Source organism: Melozone crissalis, unplaced genomic scaffold, assembly GCF_028551555.1.
Source record: "Melozone crissalis strain CALT ecotype California unplaced genomic scaffold, PUWL_Pcris_2 ptg000005l_1, whole genome shotgun sequence".
Classification (NCBI taxonomy): Eukaryota; Metazoa; Chordata; class Aves; order Passeriformes; family Passerellidae; genus Melozone; species Melozone crissalis.
In genome coordinates, this window is record NW_026535783.1 from 40,129,949 (window position 1) to 40,149,755 (window position 19,807).

General features: G+C 38.1%; 1 protein-coding gene across 1 annotated transcript in view; it reads left to right on the forward strand.

The window, feature by feature from the left end:
• MLLT3 (MLLT3 super elongation complex subunit) overlaps nucleotides 1-19,807 on the forward strand; it is a 120,887-nt gene that overhangs the window by 78,770 nt on the left and 22,310 nt on the right. Inside the window, exon 6 of the mRNA XM_054287210.1 lies at nucleotides 3,817-4,422. Within this exon, the coding sequence (XP_054143185.1) occupies nucleotides 3,817-4,422 (606 nt within the window). The remainder of the gene's footprint in view (nucleotides 1-3,816; nucleotides 4,423-19,807) is intronic.

Consider the following 19,807-nt stretch of genomic DNA (forward strand, 5'->3'; position numbering starts at 1 on the left):
GAATTTACCTCCCAAATCACAAAGTTTCTTAGTTTATTACCTGTAACTCTTAATCCATGCACTTGGGATCCATAAAAAAATAAAGTTACCTAGCTGAGTGTGAGGGTGCTGATCCTTCCTCCTTTGTCACTGTATGGCATACCCTTTTTCGCAGTGGGAAGCATGAAAGCCTGAGCAATCCACCTGGTAGGGAGTCAACTTCAAAAGTTCACCTTCTTTTGATGAGGTGATGTCTTCTGCATTCCAGATTGGATGTATGGTTTATGTAGTTCCTGTAAGTTAGAAGATGGTGATGAAACTGGCAGAGATGATGGCTGCAGGAGATAGCAATTTCCAGGCTCATGATCATGGCAGCATAATGGCTCGTTAGCTTTTCTGGTCACTTGTCCTGCCTACAATATGTTCTCTATGCTCCCAGAATGCATCTTGGGCCTTAACATGAGCTGTGTTGGCCAAAATACGCACCGGAGTTGAGTACCACAGTCAGAATAGTGCAGGTTTTATTTGATGATAAAATTTTAGATTTTTATTGTGCTTTCTAAAATACATATTTTGAAGGATACATTAGCCCCTTTCATAGAGCAGTACTATATATCTTGATTTACTGGAAGTAGATGGTATTACTGGCCTGAGGATGACATCTGGTATTTTGACATGCCAATGTACCTGTATTATTATTTTGCACGCTGTTATGCAACATATCAAAGGCTAACATTGACTTAAGTTGCTTCAATATTTGATGAATACACAAATGTAAGCTATGGTGTGCAGATATATTATCTGCCAAAGCCCCACAATCGCAGTTTTTCTCATGAAAAGAGTGTTGAGAAAAGAGTGTATTATTTTACTAAATTTGTTCTTACTTCTTGCAACACTTACTAAGGTGGAAAGAAACACTTAAACACACTGTCAGATTCTAATAAATAAGAAAATGGTTTGAAAGTACATTCTAATTTTTGTTAAGATCTATGCTGATACACAGTACATGTTGGTACATTATATGAATATTCAGCAACTTTTCATCCCCATCAGCATCCCGTGCTCATCATCAGGTTTGACAGAACTTACTGGTGGATATAATTTGACTTTTTTCTGTCTTACAGATTTAATGTTCCTGTAGTTATCTCCTCCATTTCATTGTTGGCTTCTTTTTGGGTCATTGCAGAAATTAGGGAAATAAGAAAAGATGGTGTGTTTACTTTGAAAATGAATGTAGATATAAAAGCAAGGGATTGGCTGCCTTTAAGAAAAGGTAATTCTAAGAGAGCATGTGAGAGGGGTCTAGTCTCATAAGTATGTCAGCTATAAATAAGTCTCATAAGTATGTCCCCTAAATGTACTATGATTTCTATGAAAATACCAACTTCCATGTTGTAAGAAGATGAAAAAAGTCTTAAAATTTTAAGAATTTTAAAATTGAAAAGACAACAGATCACAACTTTCTTTTGGTTTTAATACTACTGTGCCCCAGAACCATTTCCACAGGTCTCATCTGTTGGAAAACCTCTGAAATGAGACTCTCCTTCTGAAATGTAAAATATATGTGCTATATATAAAGGGCTATAAGGAGACCAGTAAGGAAGATAATTTCTCTATCTACTTTAGTAATGACACATATTTTATTCCTCCCCAGGGCAACACCCCTCTGGAATGATAGAACATGATATGACACTAGAAGCATTAATAATTAGTTCATAAGTCAACTTTTGGTGCTGGTCTTGCATCAAAGGAAATAGTAAAAATGTTTTGGTTTTTTTTTAAATCTTAAAGAAGAATGCCAGGATAAGTCTTATAACTCAAGTAAAACATGTCAAAGGGTGCTAAGTATACTTTTTTATTTTTGTTTTTTAACTACTGGCCTGGGAATCCAGGAAGTGCCTTATTTTTAGATATTCAGATGTAATTATAGTATTGTTCATTGTTTATGCTTCCAGCCAACGCTAATGTTGATATACGTGTTATATAAATATAAAGTTAGTTTATCAAATATGGCACAAAAATATATTTGCAGTACAGATGCAAGAAGCATCTTATAAAATCATGCAACTGGATAATTTATGCAGCACTGTGACTGTTTCACTAAATAAGATAATGAGAAGGGAAGAATATTTCTAAGAAATTATTTTTAGCTAATTGTTTCTACCTATTGTTAGAGAAGGAGAAGGATGATACTGCAGTTTCTGCACGTTTTATGTAGACCTTTCAGGTCCTAGAGTATTAAACTCTGACTTAACACATCCTAATTGGACATGTTATAAGTAGTTATCTATGAACAGGAAGCACATCAGTGGATGTAGTCTCAGTCTTCCTTTCTCTTTTAATTGACACAACTTCCATTAACTTGTAAATTCTGCTTTGTTTTCTTGGATAGTTTTTTTCCCAGAGCAGTTGTACTGTGTGCATTTTTTAAAATGACTGAGTCCCTGTGGGGGATGGGGCTGGCTATGTCCTACTTTGGTCCTTTACTTTCACTGTACTTATGCAGTGCTGTCTGCAGAAGTGTTGTCCACTTCTGTCTATGTTGTGGGTAAAAAGGTGTTTAAGTAAAGGTGGAAGATAAGCTAAATATATTTTCCTCTCTACAGATCTGTAAATCTGTGGCAGTTTTAGACAGCCAGATGCACCACATTTACATACATATCTCTTATAGGTAAAGGAAATCAATGGGTGTATGTAATGCATATTAAAGTGTTGCAACATACAGATAGAAATGCTTATAACCAGCCTGGAGGAAAAAGTGAGCAGTGTAAAATACTTGACCATGGGTTCCTGTAAATTGAAACATCACTTTGCAGATTTGAAGTATAAAAATGGACCCCGTCTTGTATATATATGACATGTGTTTAGCGTTTAAAACAGTGCAATTAGTCTACTGAGTGGTTTTGAAATACTGAGAGCTCATCACTGGCAGTTTCCATGAAAGTGGGCAGTGCTAGAACTGTTCTTGTCTTTTAAATATTCCCTGGTGTTAGTTCTCAGAAGAAAGGATCCTGTATAGGCCATTCTGAATGGTTCCTTTATTTCCAGTTCAAGCTGCATGTGACCTCTTGCCTTGCCACTTCAACTTTTCAGATTCAACTGAGTGAGGAATACTCAGCAGATACTGATCTGCTGTTTCTGGTTTGGCCTCTCCTGTAGGATGTCTAAGTCACTACCTTCTGAGAAACACTTCTCACTTAAAACAGTTCATTAAAAAAAAAAGTAATTAAAGACTCAGCAGAGATGCCAGTATATTCAAAGAAGGAAACTTTTTCAGCTTTAGGAGGTTTTCCATAAAAAGGCAATGACTGTTGTCTGTCCAATCAATTCTTCCATAGCCAGGCTGGACCCAGGATTGCTATTGTTTATGAGGAAAAAGATCTGGCAAAACTCAGAAGATCACAGCAGAGAAGTTAAACTTTGCCTGAAATGTCATCATGCTTTCCTCTGATCCTGTAATTCTGTCGACATCATATGGTCCATGTCTTAATTTTTCTTTGTGATTTTAATTCTTTCATAGGTAATGGTTATGATAAAGATTTCCTAAACTGCTTTTATGTTAACCTAACAATGTATAATGCCTAGGGTAAAAACTAGCTTTTGTTGTAACTTTTTGATGAGCAGTGATAACTGTTTAAGTTCCACCAGTTTGTAACAGATTTTTTTGACCAAATGTTGGGCTATCTGTTCTTATATGGTTAATTCTACTCCTGGTTACTTGCCTGCAGTTCCAAGTTCTTAATATCAATCCTTTGTCCATATTTTGTCTGCCTTTTGAGGATTTAAGAGTTCTTTCTTTTTTTTTTTAAAGTAAAATTTTACATCTCCTCTTTGCAGGACCCAGCAAGGATTCTGAACATAAATAGCAGCAGCAGTAGTAACAGTTTTTCAAAGACCCAGAAGTTAACAAAGGAGCACAAAGAAAAAAATTCTAAAGACTCAAAAGAACAAAAAAGTGCCTTCAAAGAACCTTCCAGGGAACATAACAAATCTTCCAAAGAATCCTCTAAGAAACCCAAAGAAAACAAACCACTAAGAGATGAAAAAATGGTTCCTAAGATGGCCTTCAAGGAACCCAAACCCATGTCCAAGGAACCAAAATCTGAAAACACTCCTATCCTTACCATAACATGTGGGCAGCAGCAAGAAAAGAAGACTCTCACAAAAAGGCCCTCTGTGCTGGACACTGATGAATCTTCTGCAAGAAAAAGAAAAAAACCCAGCTCGGATTCATTATTTAAAAGTTTTCCTAGTGCCCCACCACTGATTCTTACTTGTTCAGCTGACAAAAAACAGACAAAAGAGAAATCTCAGCTCAAGGTGGCGAGAGTCAAAGTTGAAACTGATGCACTGGAAAGGAAGACGCCTACTCTGCCACCCTTTGATGACATTGTAGATCCCAGTGATTCTGACATGGAGGAAAATGTGTCCTCCAAATCTGACGTAAGTGCTTGCTTGGTTTTGCTTAGTACTTTACTCAGTGCTGTCTTGAGTATTTGTAGTCTGTGGGACTGTGCACCGAATTTGTGTTCTCCCCTTTCTTTTTGCTGCCTACTGGCAGATTGTCCAAACTGGATTATGATGATGGCCATGTTCAAGCTTATGCTTGTTCTACTTGAATTGTATTGCCCATTCAAGTCTTTTCAGTTGCTAATTTTCAACATTATGACAGTGAGTGTATGGGAGATATTGATAAACAATATTGCTATTTTGATGTTCTTTAGAAATTCAAGTTTCTTTTGAAAGAACAGGAAATGGATTTAAATGCTTGTATTTCACACTCTGAAGCTTTGTTTTCAGGTATTAGAGAATTCAGTAAATCCAGGAAAGACTTGCAGTTATAGCAGAGAGTTACTTATTTTTTTGCTAAGAAGGCAGTTCTGTCAATGACACCAATTTTGTGGAGGAGAAGTTCCTAGAATCTCACTCTGATGAGGGGAATCGATTGTCAAGTAGTAGGCTTACCAAGAAGAGAGATGTTTTAATGGAAATTTGCTCTCCTGAAAATATTTATCTACTGTGCCTTCTCATCTGTTTCAAGTATTATTTGCTCTTTAATTTTATCATTAAAATTAGGATTTTCATCATTCTCCTAGCAAACTTTGGTTTTCAGAAGCATCTTTTATAGAGACATGAAGAGACGGAAAGGTATGGTAGAAGAAACATTTGCTGACATTATTTGCTCTTATGGCTAGAGGTGTAGTGTGCATGCTAGAGGAATTCTTCCCAGCTTTTCCTGTTCAATTCTCTTGTTATTCTGTTTTCTGATTTGTGTCTCTGTATTGCCTTCAGATTCATAACCCTGCTTGCCCTCTCTGGAACAGACAATAAATGCCTTGCTGTGAGGAGGTGTCAGCATTAGGTTTTTACTTTGTAGATACTTCCTGTGAGGGAGAAGGTAATTTACTTCTGAAGTGACCTTTTAATGACTGGTCCCTTAGGGTATGCAAAGGCTGTTAAATTTAGAAGGTATACAATAGAACAGACCCTGCTTTACAACATGACAGAGGGGATACTCTGTGGTTAGAGTGGCATTCTCATTATGGCTTGAAATAATAAATAATTAACCAGTTTATCTTCAAACTTGAAAACGTACATACTTGTCACCCTTGGTGTGAAATATTTTTTCTTGTTTTCAAAAAGCTGAATATTCTATTTTAATTTCTCACTAGCCTTAAGACATACTATATACCCTCAGTAGAGCAGGCTAATTCAAATAGGCTTTTGAATGCCATAGAGGAGCACATATGCTTTTACTGGCTGCAGCAGTTCTCTTTTTTTTTTAAGAGAGAAGAATTCAGACAAGCAAATTAAACGTAATTTAACTATAAGCAGTCCTGCAGAGGTGTGTGATGTGTGGCAACTTGAAAATAACTGATATGTGAAAGATATATGGATGGTGGTTAAAACTAATCCTTTTTAGTTGATGATAGGTGTTTCTCTCTTTGTCTTGAAATCTCTTTCCCACTACCAATTGTATAATGAGAACACCTCTGTATGATTAATGGGCTTCCCCAAGTCCATCGTCCATCTGCAGTTGACCTGGAGGACCCTAAGGAGTTCCTTAATTCTGTACTGAAGCTAAAAAGCAGATTCAGTGTTTTCTAAGTCTGTAAGCCGCTGTAACTGAGAGAGCAAATTGCTGAAGTCCTCTCCAAGAGAAGTAAATCCTGCTGGTTTGGACTCTTGCCTATTTTAACATTGACATGGTGGGTCATGGAACACATAGGTCTTCCTTGGGTTTGGGGACAGTTGGTCCCTGTCTGAATGGGTGAAAAGGATGTCTGCCCCTTTTGGACTGTGATCCTTAATAAATCAGGCTGAGTATGGCTCCAGTCAGTAGTGGGATACTATTTAGAAAGTCAGTAATATACTCATCTAAATAAAAACTATCTATGAAACACAGAATAATCCCCTTAGGTACTTTAGTCACACAACTGGCAAGTGCTGTGTTAGAAACAGCTGGGCTATCTGGTTAGTGAATGTCTGCAGAATTTTACAAGGAGATGTTCTTCTGCATTTTACCACTTTTAACCAGGGAACCTAGTGGAAGGTGACCAAGCAGTGTAATATGGATAATTTTGTATGTTGGAAGAAATAGTTTGGACTTTTTTGTAGGTATTGGGTAAGCTTCTAAGTGTTTCAGGAAGTTTCACAGCTAGATCCATAAAGGGTATATCCAATAAACGTAATCATATTAAGGAAAAGAAAAAAGTAAAAATTAGCAATGTTACATAGAGAGTAATGGAAGTAAAAATATGACAGTGCTTTTTCTGTAGAATTTCGGTAATTTCAAATCTGTCAAGGCTTCACAATACTGACAAACATAGTTGCCTGAAGCTGGGAAGATGCTTCTTTAGTGTCATATCCTGGCATAATAATATGCTGTAAAATTAAGTCAATTATTAGTTCTTACTCTGGTACAGTTACAGTGGTAGGTATTGTACCCCTGATGAACAAAGGGAGTATATTTGGTAGTATCCAGATTTATTCATAAATATCTTCAAGAAAGCAAAATGACTATACCAACTCCAGCAAATTTAGGTTAGGTAGAACAAATTACTTCACAAATCAGTACCTAAAAGAAAATTAGAATAGTGCAAAAATACTAATTCTGAGTCAGGTGCCATTTTACTAGTTCAAGTTTTGTTTATGACATTTATGCAAACATAATAATACTGCATTAATGTAATGTTCATACATTGTATAGAATGAAATTATTAATAGCTTTGCTAAGAATTTTGAAGTTTCTTTGCTGTAGGGAGTAAGACGTGGTCTCATTCTCAAACACATGTTCCAAAACGGTGACTGTTCTCTTTACTGGTATTGCATATGCATGTACTCATATGCATAACTTCACATATAAAACATGATAAATTAGTGATACAAGGCGCAATGTAGAATGTAGAACTTACTGCAAAAATAAGTTTCTTGCTGTTGCTCATCACACATAGGATGGTTCTCAGAATTAGATATAGTCCATTATCAGTTGTGAAGTCTGGCTTTGGGATTTTAAAAAAAAGGATGACATTCTGAAAATTTCCTGTGGTAGAGGAGTCTTACAAGCATGATTAAACAGAGCGGTTGTTCCACTGGAATGGTGCTACATGATGGCAATGCTCTTGCTCCTCTCATTTCTTTAGATACAACCCGAGTTCAGTGAATTGGGGTGGAGTATATCATCTCAATCAATGGGCTTGAATTTCAGACAAAAAAGTAGAGTGTGCTTCGCCCTGGACAATACAGGCATCATACTCTACCTAATTATGAGCATTCAGACCTGAAACATGGCCTTTGCCTTCATGAAGTAGAAGATGTAGAGATACAGCGTTAAGTGTCTGCTAGTGGTTGATCTTCCCTTGGAGCTATCCCTTGAAATTCACCTTTCAGAATCCAGACATGTTAGCATGCTGCTGTCTCTGGTGAATTTCAGAAAGCTGGACACTGTTCTTTGGTGTCCTGTAGTCAGTCTTTTCTTTTGAGCTTCAAATATCTCTGTAAAATTCAGTGGGAAATGCAGGGAATCACACCCTTCCATAGTGATAAACTCTCTGCCTTGTTAAATAGTCTTTCTGTGTGTGTGACTTAGAACAAGAGCATGTGTGGTCATTCCTCTGTGGCCTGTTTGGCATACGCTGTAGTGTGGTACACTGTGGTATTTATTTTAATTTTGTTTTTCTGTTGACTTTGAGCTGTTGATAAGTAAAGCAAGTGTCGGCATTTCTCTTCACGTTGCTTTGTAAGGTATCACTTTTCAAATACATCTGTGGATTAAAGTACATTGGACTTCAGTGTTACTGGTCAGCTAGGTGTTCACCAGAATATGAGATGTTTTTTTGCTTCATTTGAAGTCACACATAAAGGCTGAAAAACTATTTTACTGGCTTTGGTATGAAACTTGCAAAATAAAGTATTGAGTAAAAGCATGCAGATTTATGGTGTTATTGAAGCATAGACATATTAACACAGTCCACCTCAAAATTCTAAATATTTTGTTTTTAAATTCAAATACAGGATGTTTTAGTTAATGAAAACTCCACCTGTTTGCTTCCTATGTGGGACAGTGCAGCAGCACGATAAAAAAAAGACTTGACCTTGATTTTGCTACAGGACTGAAATATGGTGATATTCTTGTAATATTTGTGTGAGCTGCAAGCTGTTGTGGGATATGAAGAAATACAGAATTTTGGATCTGAATGAGGCATTTTCTGTGATTGGAGCTGCCCTTTTTGTGCTGTGGAGCCATTTCAGAAGGGATGCTCAGATTATTCTTGCTTGATGACTGCTGATTTTGCTTGCCTGAGTAGGGAGGAAAAAGTGTTACATGGCTCTTGGTGAGATTGCTTCAGCAGGAAGACACAAAAGAGATAAGGCAGATGATACATACCTATTCAGGTATTAAATATTCTCCATGTATCTCCAGTTGTAGAGAGCTGAATAACCACTCTTTAGGTCTGCTATGCATGACAGTGGTTTGGTGGATTTTTTAGGGAGTCCATATGAATGGACTGAATTCTGACATATTAATTTCTTCTGGTGTGATTATTTTGCTCGTGGTAAGTATTGGTTTTTTCCCTTCCTGCATTGTGTCACTGCATTAGTAATGGTAGTGGCCTTTTGGCATGTCAAAGCCTATGGAAATACAATCTGAGCAGAAATGTGTGCTAGCAATTTGTGACAGCTCAGGCGTAAGGAGTTTCAGTTATTAAGAGCAGAGTACATTTAGTGGGTCTTTTGCCTTTAGGAAAAAATCCTGTTTCCTTCTCAGGAAGGCCTTTACGGAGCAATGAAAATACAGTAGATGTCACACAGACTATGCCTTTGTACTTAATTAACTGCTTGCATGTCCTAAAGCATTTGTAGAGTATGAGTACCTTTTTAAAGGAATCCATAAAATGCCACTTTCAATCTGGCCCATGATGTAGTAATTTGATGATTGCAAAAGTGGAAGAACATTTTGAAAACCCCCATGGTCTTGTAAAACCTCCAGACCCTTGTTAGCTGAAAAAGCATACTTTCTGCCAGGGCTTGGAGCTAAAGTCAGAGCTTTTTCAGGTAACATTTAAAGCCAGAAGGAACAGTAGTGAGATAGAGCTCCATATGCTGTTTTCATGTAGTTACCAAAGGTCAAAAAGAAAAAGGAGAAGATAGATTTTATTTTTTTGTGAAACAAATGTGGCCATGACTCTCAAGATGAGTAATGGTGCAGAACCGGGTTAATACTGATCATGTGCTTCACTGTGGACTGGGCCCTGTGGGTTTGCAATGGTCATATTATTGCATTCTTTACTTTTTATGTGATAATTAAATGAAGTCTTTCTGCTTCTAGTCTGGGAAATAGCACTGCTCTTAAAGCCATGCCAGCCACTCGTGCTATTGTTGGTCATGGTACTCCTGTGTCAAGGAGGTAATTCAGTAGTGACAAACAGATAAATATCGTACAGTCTGAGGTGTTTCCTTCCAGGTTTATGCTCAGAGAGAAGTAGTGACCAAAGATAAGCAGACCTCTTCAGAGAAATGGCAGTAGGCACAAGTATGCTCTGTGGCCATCAGCATCTACTGTAGTATGGCACCATTCAGCTGCTATACTTTGCCTATTTTAATGAGGTGTTACTATGAGGTGAAAAATGCTTTGTGTTCACTCACAAAAGCTTGGTTGCATGTTAGGCTGTTCTGTGTGTGGTGAAATTACTATTGCTGGATGAGGAAGCAGCATGATAGAAAAGTAGAGATCCTCTGGGCAGCAAGCTGAAATGTTAAAGTGAGACGGTTTTGTTACCAGTGTGTGTTGGGAGATCACTGGCTTACAGAAATGTTAACAATTTAGAAATAAAGCAGTGGAGACAAACTATGCAGAAATGATTAAATGTTTGGGTTGCAAAAGTAATCTTCTGAGAGCCATGAAATTTTGTCTTCTTGAGGCAAAGTCTGTTGGATTTTTGTTGAAGTTTAGGCAATGTCATGTTTTGACCATGGAATTAACATCAATCGTTATTAAGGTACTAATGCAGGCAGCAGTGTTTTACTTAATTTGCAAGTGCTGGCTACATCTGCTTCATTGTGACTCAAGTGAATTAACTCAAGTATTTGCATAAATGCAGGTTCATATTGGGGCCATTTTTTCTGCACTTCAGCACTGGAAACCCTTTTTACCTGCTATCCTGCAGAAAGTAAGGGTTTTAATTGGATGCCAATACTGTAATTGTCTGGTTTATTTTTGTGGCATAAAAAGACTTTGTCTCATGTCTGGGTTAAGTCAAGGCAATTTTGAGATGCCAAGGTGGATTGCAGTCAAAATAATAAAATATTAAAGACAAGATGTTTTATTTTAATAATAATGAAGTGAGATCTTCTTGATAAGGATTTCATTGCTTTGAAGTTGCTTTATCTATCTACTTCTATAAATTATGTTGTGATCCAGAAGAATGGCTGCATGTATTTAAAACAAAATCTAACACCTGATGATTTTTAGCTGGCATTTTATCTATAATAGTTAGGTCTATTCAAGGCTTTTATGCCCTTTTAGTTTTTATGTGGAACCAGTATGTTTACACTTCTTTTGGCGGGGGGGGGGGCGAAATGTCATGGTGTACTCATGTATTTTTGAAAGTTTGCTGCTAAACTCCCCATGAACTTCATCAGATAATTTTGATAATACTTACCATTCAGAGGCTTGTACTCTGGTGATGACACAGAACTCTTCAGGACACACTGTAAGTACACAAATTAATTTTTATATTTAAAAGACTAAATCATCCCCTGAAAAAAAAATTCAAGTCTTTAACTTCTACTAACACCAGGATAAAGACTGAGCTCACTGCTGCAGTGAGTGTATACCCTATCTCATGCCTGTGCATTGCCTGCTGATGAGGGAGGGACTGCTGTTCACCTCCCTGTGCTTTGGAGCCCTGGGGCTGTGCTTTGTGTTTGACATTGCAGAGGAATGCTGGGGGCCCTCTTGGAATGAGCAAGGGATGCTACTGATGGACATCATTTGCCTGCCCCAGACTCAAGGATGATGGTGCTTGTGTATTTCTGGTCTCCTAATACTGAAGTGTGTTCGTGGGCCTGGTAGAGGAAGTAAATGAAAGCAGATGTAATCAAGTAGTTTTCTTTCATGACCTCTGTGTGGCAGCTGCCTTTCCCTCTTGACAACATTATTCGCTCCTTCTCTGCTAGGGAACCATTGCTGTTTAAGGGCAGTGTCGTAGCTGAAACCAATTTTAATAATATTTTGAGTGTTCATTGAAGGTGGTTCAAGATCACCATATCGGCAGTAGAAAAATTGCTATGAAGCTTAAGTGTATTAGTGTGAGTTTGTGTTAATTCTCTGAGTCATTCTTCAGTATTACTGTGTTGGCTTAGTCAGCTGTACCTCAGTACAGCTTACATTTTTGTTAGAAAAAGATGTTGCAAAATTAATTACTTCATGCTTTTTCCTACCAAAACCAAACTCAAAAAACCCAATAAAACCAAACCCATAAAAACTTTGAGTAAAACATCCAGCTCTATTGCTGCTAAAGCTTAACACTTTCTATTGAAAGCCTCTAAGCTTTCAGGCTTTCATCCTGCCTTGAAAATAGAAATCTTTATCTGCTCAACAAAAATGTGTCTTTGTGCTTCATCTGCCATTGGGTATGTCAGTGGGGGTTCTAGTGCCCCTCTCTGATCAGCAATATGTCACACCATTCATTCCCATTGGGGCTGAAAACAAGTAGTTGCCTGATCAGATTTGGTGATCAGATTTATTTGTTTATTTGTTTTAACATTGTGCTGCTGTGGAGGGACCAGGAAATTTGGTAATTAATGCTGTCTTTGCCCTAATAAAAATGAAAAATCTGTTTACTTGCCCACAGAACTTGTATCAGCATCTCAGAGCGACATGAAAGGAGACTTTAAAGGCAACTGATAATAAGTGCCCCATCAGCAGCAGAGTTGTTTCGTTGCTGAAGTCAACAGGCAGCTCCACCTGTGCCTGAGCTCCCCGAGGAAAAGATGGCACACATCAGGGGATAGCAACTGGGGCCAGCAGTAACTGGATCAGCGCCTCAACATTGGTTACCCCAGTCAGAAAACTATTGCAAAACTTGTGATGTTTAATACCATACTTGGTGAACACTCTTGATTAGGACAGAAGTAAATCAAGTGATTTTGCTGCTCTGTATGAGGTAATTTTAGGTATTACCTAAATATTTGGAGGAGTTACATACAGTAACCTGTGTTTCAAAATTCATATTATCAGCTGCAAAACTATTACAGTCTAAACTGTGGCAATAAAAAAAGTAGATACAGGCTGTGACAATTTTTGTATCTTTAGGTGGATGAATATTTTTCCATTGCCCATGCTGCTTTAGTGGATTTTAGCTATTACAATTCATCTGTATTTTGTAGATGGAAAAGACATAGTTTCAAGATAGAGCTTATTGCATCGTGTCTTCCACAAGAAAAGTAAAATATCATCAAGTAAAGTGCCATGGTTTGAGTACTCCGGACAGCAGTAATTCAGTTGCAAAGTTACTCATTCAGGGCAGAAAAAGGCCAAAGGAGAAGCCATTCTTTGTGCTCTTGGTGGGCTAAATTTGGGCATTCTTTGTGGCTTTGGGAGAGGGCTAGTAAGAGTAAATAAAATTTTGGATGTTAAATGTTACAATTTTAGCTAAAGAAGACAGTTTGTAGATGAGATGTTTCAACTTTATTTGCATGTGCCATATACAATGTTTTTGATCCTCTGAATACTGTAAAACTCAAGATTGATCTGATTTGTACTACATGAGTTCTTAATTTAGCCAGTATTTCAAATAATGTAATTGCAGCCCAGTATTTTTAATAACTTTATTCAGTTGTTAAGGTACCTATTCAGGTAACTATTAATTACATTACAAATAGGTTACACTACATTATAACGATTTGAGTGAAATTAACTTATATATAAGCAATTATCACATTTTCATATTTTTGTAAGAGATTGTCTTTGTTGTGTGTTATATTCTTATGTCTTATGAAACAGAAGCAAAACTCTATTAATGTAAAACTCAGATATTGCTATCCAAAAGTTATTTTAAATCAGAGAAGTAGAGATGAGCTTTAAATAAGGATTACTTTTTTGTAAAAGTACTTGTGTAGGCAAAGTTACAGCATGCAGATATGTCAGCTGTAAATAGTAAAGAACCAATAAGAAAATAGAAATCTGCTCTATATGTTTTCTCTCAGAGAATCAGTGTTGTATGGTGTCATGGTTTGGGCCTGGCACAATGCCAGTGCCCCCATGAGAATACCCTCTCCCTGGTATCTGCTGTGAGATGTGACCAGGAATAAGCAAAGCAGGCTCCTGCTTAGAAATAAAGAAAACTTTATTAACTAAACTACAAGAAAAGAAGAGGAAAAAAAAACCATAAGGGAAAAAATGAAAACCTTACAAAAGCATTTTCCTCCTCCCCCCCACCAAATTTCGCAATGCAACACATTCTCCCAAATCACCAACTCTCAGTCCGGCAACACCCTTTAGAATACTCAATCTTCAGTTCATGAAGAGCAGAAGAGTCCTTCTTGCACCATAGGCTTCCCCTGGAAACACGTTGAAACCTCGTGTGCTTCCATGTCACTCAGCACTGCCCGGAAAGTCCTTTTGCCATCGTGACGCCTTCCTTCCATGCCCAGTGCTCTCACCATTGCGCATGGACCAGAGCTGCTTCTAGGGTTGTCTTTCAAGGATGCCTTGTCCCATTCCAAAAAGGCACAGTCTCTCCTTCGGGACATCACTCCCCCCCCCCCCCCCCCCCATTTTTTCACCCCCTGGGGCCGAGGGGTACCCACACTGAACCCTCCTGGTTCTGAGGCACTGCCTCCCCCTAAATGCAGTCTCTGTGTCACAGGAAAAAAAATGGTTCCGTCTATGGCCATACAAGAAAAGTCCAGCCAAAAGGCCACTCTGTCATCTCTCCCCCATTCAAGAGTCTTCTGCACTTCCCTTGTGACCCATTCCCTCTTATCTTATCTCTTATCTCTCTTCTCATTCAGCTCCAGGAGGATCAGCATTTGCAAGTTTCTATCATGGAGTAAAAGGGTTAAAAATTTCAGTCTCTGCCTGTCCCAGAGCTCCGGCACTCCCGTGCTGCCCTGCTGGGCACCTTCTCACTGCGCTCCCCCCCACCCTTCTCCTCCTGGGCCAGCCACTATCAAATTCAGATGCCGGCTCTCCTTCTCTCTCTTTCTCCCCTCGGGGTGGAGGGGTGGCTGCCCGATGTCTCCTGGTGCTCCTCCACCCTTCCATCCTCAAGGGCCTCCTCACCCCCCATCTCAGTCCAGGCCCAAGCCTACCGCAGGGCTGCCCCTGCCCCGCCCAGCAGCAGCAGCTGGACGGGGACGGAGATCCGACCTCTTTGCCTCGAAGTCCCAAGAGAGTTTGCCAGGACCGCAGCTCTGGTTTTTAACCCCTGTGTGTTCTCAGAGGCGGATCTAATCCTCAGTGGTCATACCAATGCCAATCTTAAAGTCTGAGCATCCATTGGTGGCCTGATGGTAGTGACCACAGCATCCCAGAAAGCTCATTTCCGGTCCAGCCACCACGTATGGTCTGTGTGTATATAATGTGGATCATCTTTTGTAAAAACTACTAGACAAACACATGGTATTATCATAGAGCGAGTGCTTAGGAACCATTTTGTCAGATGTTTCAGATCTATAGAGAAAAATGTGTGTAGAGCATGTTGCTGCCAAACATCATATCTAAAGATCATTGTTAGGTTTACAGTATAACAAGACTGGCTAAAAATTATGACATTTTGAAAAATCATTTGAGGAGTTTTGTTTTCTTTTAGACACTCGAGAATTTTTTAGGATATGGCATATATTTTTATATTTTTCTCTCTACAGCTTTTCACTGAAACTGGAATGTACAATAAATGAAAGTTGAATTTTTCAGAAAATTTAAATTCCAGAAGTTAAGTTTGAGGGAAGAGTAAGTTCAATGAGGCTTGCTGTGAAAATGACTGAGGCAACAGAGATCTGCACTTGATCTCTCTGGAGTTTATAGTTAAATTTTGAACCATTTTGTATTCTGGGACATGAGTTCAAGAGTCTGTGCAGCAGGACTGAAGAAAAAAAAAGCTTCTTACATTTCCTACATTTAGATATGTATTTGCTTGATTTGTATGACCTCAACAAGCTTTCCACATAGTAAAGTTTTAGTGTGGGTCATGCTGGGACTGTTCTACAGGTTTGAGCTACATAAGAATAGAGGGGAACTGAGGTGAATTTGCAGACTCTGAGTACCTGCTGAGAAGACCAAATTTCTAATGTGGAGAAATGCACCATAGTACATAATTATACCCATAAAAGCAGTTTTACATGTAGATGGTTCTCCAGTTGTTCTGTTGTTAATAGGAGTGTGTGAACTCCTAACATTAGAGCCTCAGATCTGGGAGAATTTAGGTGATCCACCTTCCTGATGCCCCCAAAGTGACAGCAGACTGACTGTTTGATTTCCCAGACAGTGAACTGTGAATGCATTAACATCTGTCCTTCTCAGTGGTGACACATAGCCTAGGGCACTGTAGATAAAACAGTATAAGAGAAGGGAGTTGGGAAGTCTTAGCTTCCAACACAGCAGCTGAAGGGGCTGGCCAGAACAACTACCACCTATCTTCTATCATTACTAATCCCATTAGAGCAGAAGATGTAGAATAGTTGAATGAAGCTCTCACCTTAGCTTTAATACCAAGACTGAATTTTGTGGTTTGTATTTAGTACTAAAATTGAAGTCACTTTCTTTCCAAAAAACATTTTCTTTATTAGCATAGGACAGCTCTGTGTATAGAATGTGTGGAAATTCTCAAATGGAAAGTTTAACATGTTAAATCAAACTCTCAGAAAATCAGTATCTTGGTATTGCTTGTCAGCTTCATTTGACCTTTCCATAGTTAAAAGAGTGCAGAGGGACAGTTGCTATCCTCTCATCACAGGGCTTTCATGCCACTGGGCTTATAAAATGAGCACTATTTTCCAAACAAGTATATATTATATTGTTTGGCCTCATTTTTTCCCCACGTAGTTCAGACCTTGTATGGAATACAGATCTGTTAAATTTCCCATGTTGCGCTGCTCATACTTTATAAATTCTTCACAAATATTGATGTCTTTTCACACATTTTTGGTGGTCTAAATAACAGTGTTTAGTGCCAGTTTTGAAAAGCCTTTATATAACCCTGCCTTTGCCAGCATTACGTACATATTTAGGACAGTCTTTATCCTTCTTGGTAAGGCTTATCTGATGAGAGCTTCCATCAGTTTGCCTCTTGTGTTTAAGGACCATGTTCATATTCATGTGACCATACACAATTTTAATTTATTTTATTCTTAGTTTACGCATTATCTTGTAGTCCTGAAATCCATGGAAACTGTAGTATTCAGCCACTCTACAAAGCAATCCTTAATCTTCCCTCCTGTACTTTTTGCTTGCTTTACTATATGTCTGCCACTCTTTTCCATTGAGGTGTTTTCAGGAAAAATACTCTACAGGTTACAGAACAATCATCACTACTGCTTCATCTTTCAATTTTATTGTATGATGTTCTGCAAAAGAATTTTTATCTGCATTTTTTGCTCAGTCTCCTGTTCATGAATCTTCTCTAAATCTAGACTAGTTGTGAGTTTTTCTGTTAGCATTGTCTCAAATTTACTTTTGATTTATAAAGGTAAAATAAAAATCTATTCATAAATGCAGAAAGAAAAGGATTTTCTTTCAAAATTAAATAAAATGTTTCAGTAGGACAGTCTGTAAGGAAAGGCAAATCCCACCTGATTCGGTGCAGTTGTTCAGAGGAAACAGTTGCAAAGATTTGATTAAGGCCTTTTCTTGATGCTACTTTTTAAATTAAGACTGTGTTTCAAATTCAAAGAATCACAGACTCCTTGAGGTTAGAGGGTACCTCTGAGTGTCGTCTGGTCTGCGTGCCCTGTTCAGCCCTGTTCAGCCAGGGCTGCTTTGGGCTGGGTGGCCAGGATCCTGTCTAGACTGCTTTTCAATATCTGTTAGGGAGGGAGATGACAAAATCACCCTGGGCAGCCTGTGCCTATGATTGGTTACCCTTGCAGTGAAAAGCTGTTTGCTGATGTTCAGTGGGAACCTCTTGTGTGAGCTGCAGATAGGTTGAATTATTCTCCTGAGAGCTGAGGTCACTGACAGGTCACTTAAGTGGTGGTAGATGTTGTAAGTACAGGAGTCCTGTAAGAGAAAAAGGCTTGTCCTGCAGGAGCATGTTTCTCCTCCCTGAAATTCTAAATTTGCACAAAGTGGAAGTGGAAGCAGTGCTCAGCTGTATGAGCAGTTTCAAGTGTACAGACTTCTCAGTATGTATAGCACTGGGAAACATACATCTCTACACTATCATGCATAAAAAATAAGAAATATGTAGACTGATATGAAATGAGATCTTGCTACACCACTTCATGTTTACTTCAAGAAACAATTTGTAAGCTTCCTTCAAGAGTGGTTCAGGGAAAGGCTAGAAAAACCAGTGTCACCCACATACAGATATATCCTATTTCTTAATGTAAGAATTAATAAAGAGCTTGAAATGATGGGGGTTATTTTTAGAGTCACAGAATCATATCCTGAGTTGGAAGGGACCCACAAGGATCATCTAAGTCCAGCTACTGGCCCTGGACCTGACAGCCTCAAGAAGTTGTACAAATTGGGACAATCATAAAATATTACAGAAACAGCTCCATTATATCCTCTGCTATAAACAAGTGGGCTTGCCTGAAAGTTGTTTGCAGCTCAAGAGTGAACTACTTGTAAAAACAGACAAGAATTTGAAAATGGCAGAAGCCAGGTGATTTAGAAAAATCACTGGTAAAAAAGGTTCCTTTTCACGGAAAACTTGGGCCAAAGAAAATTGCCTTTTTTGCTGAACAGCTTCAAAGCACAGAATCCCTCAATCAGGCCTAATAAAGAAGTCACTGTCTACTGTGCATCACTGTGAGAGCACTAAAACGAAGTAGACTGTCTAAGAATGCAATATATCATAGGGGGTCATTGCACTAATGAACAGTTCAGGCCCAAACTCTCATTAGCTTCTCTGTAGAAAGAGAAAATTGGTAAAACAGGAAAAGGTCATATGAGAGAAGCTCTTCCCTGATACTTTCTCAAACTTTTATTGTTGAAAGATAGGCTTTAGTTAATTTCAGACCTATTAAAAAAAAAAATTTGTGATTAGGAACTAGTGAATAAGAGCAGAAAGCCTAAGTGCATAAAGCCATAAATACCTTAGTCCATGGGTTAACAATCTGTAAAAGTGTCAAAAAGCATTGCTTAAGTGATAGAAGACACCCGCTGTTAACTAGAAGCATGGGTGCTGTTGGCACCAGTCCATATTCATATGTGGAAGGCATCTTTTTAGTTCCTTCTGAAAAGGCAAATCTTTTCTGTTAATAACATTCTTTCTCAGGTTAAAAGCAACTGTTTCCTCTGTGTGTGCTCTCACCCAGATTTCTCAGTCCAAAATGGTTTCATTTCCAATACTTAACAGTTTTAATATTTATGCTAATCTGTATTCCTTGGAATAAATTTTCAGATTGGGATGTTTAAGGAAATGAAGTAAATAGTTTCAAAAGTTATTAGAAACCCTTTTAAAATAAGTCTAGATGATCAATGTGTTTCCTAAGTTTTTGTGGTTTGAGTTCTCAAAATGATCTTGCTAAAGCAGAGCAAAATTTTTACCAGGAAAATACACAACTTTCTATGTATCTATATTCATTTGCTCTTGTGATATTGACCCAATTAGTTAATGCTGGGAGAAAATTTTGGTTTGGAGCAACTTCACTGGTGCTTTTATACCTTATAATGAGAATGAGATTAGGCCTTTCTCCCTTTTTTAATTTCAAGCAAGCTAGTTAAAAAAGAAAGTGGCGAACTTGTAATAGTTAAATAGTCTCTGTGCCTATTTGATTTTTTTCTTTTCAGACTTTTAGCACTTGAAAGCCAAATATGACTGTCTTTTAGTGTTTGCTTTTTTTTTGAGGGAATGGACTTTAAGTAAGTTGAAGCTCATGCTGAAATTAATAGAGAAAAAATACAGTTAATGTAAATCTGCAGAAACCAGTTCTCAGTTAGTAATTTTGCTGCAAGAAGCAGAAATTGCTGGATAAACCAGATGTTTAAGAGTCACCTGCAGCTAGACAACTGAGCTTAGTTTGCTGATGTCTTTAAAGTTTGCCTGGACACTTGTTCTTCATCACTGCAGTCTGTTTCATATTATCATGATTATTTTACAGCTAAAAATCTTGTAAGGTTTTGCAGAAATTCAGGAAGGAAATGTTTTATTTTTTT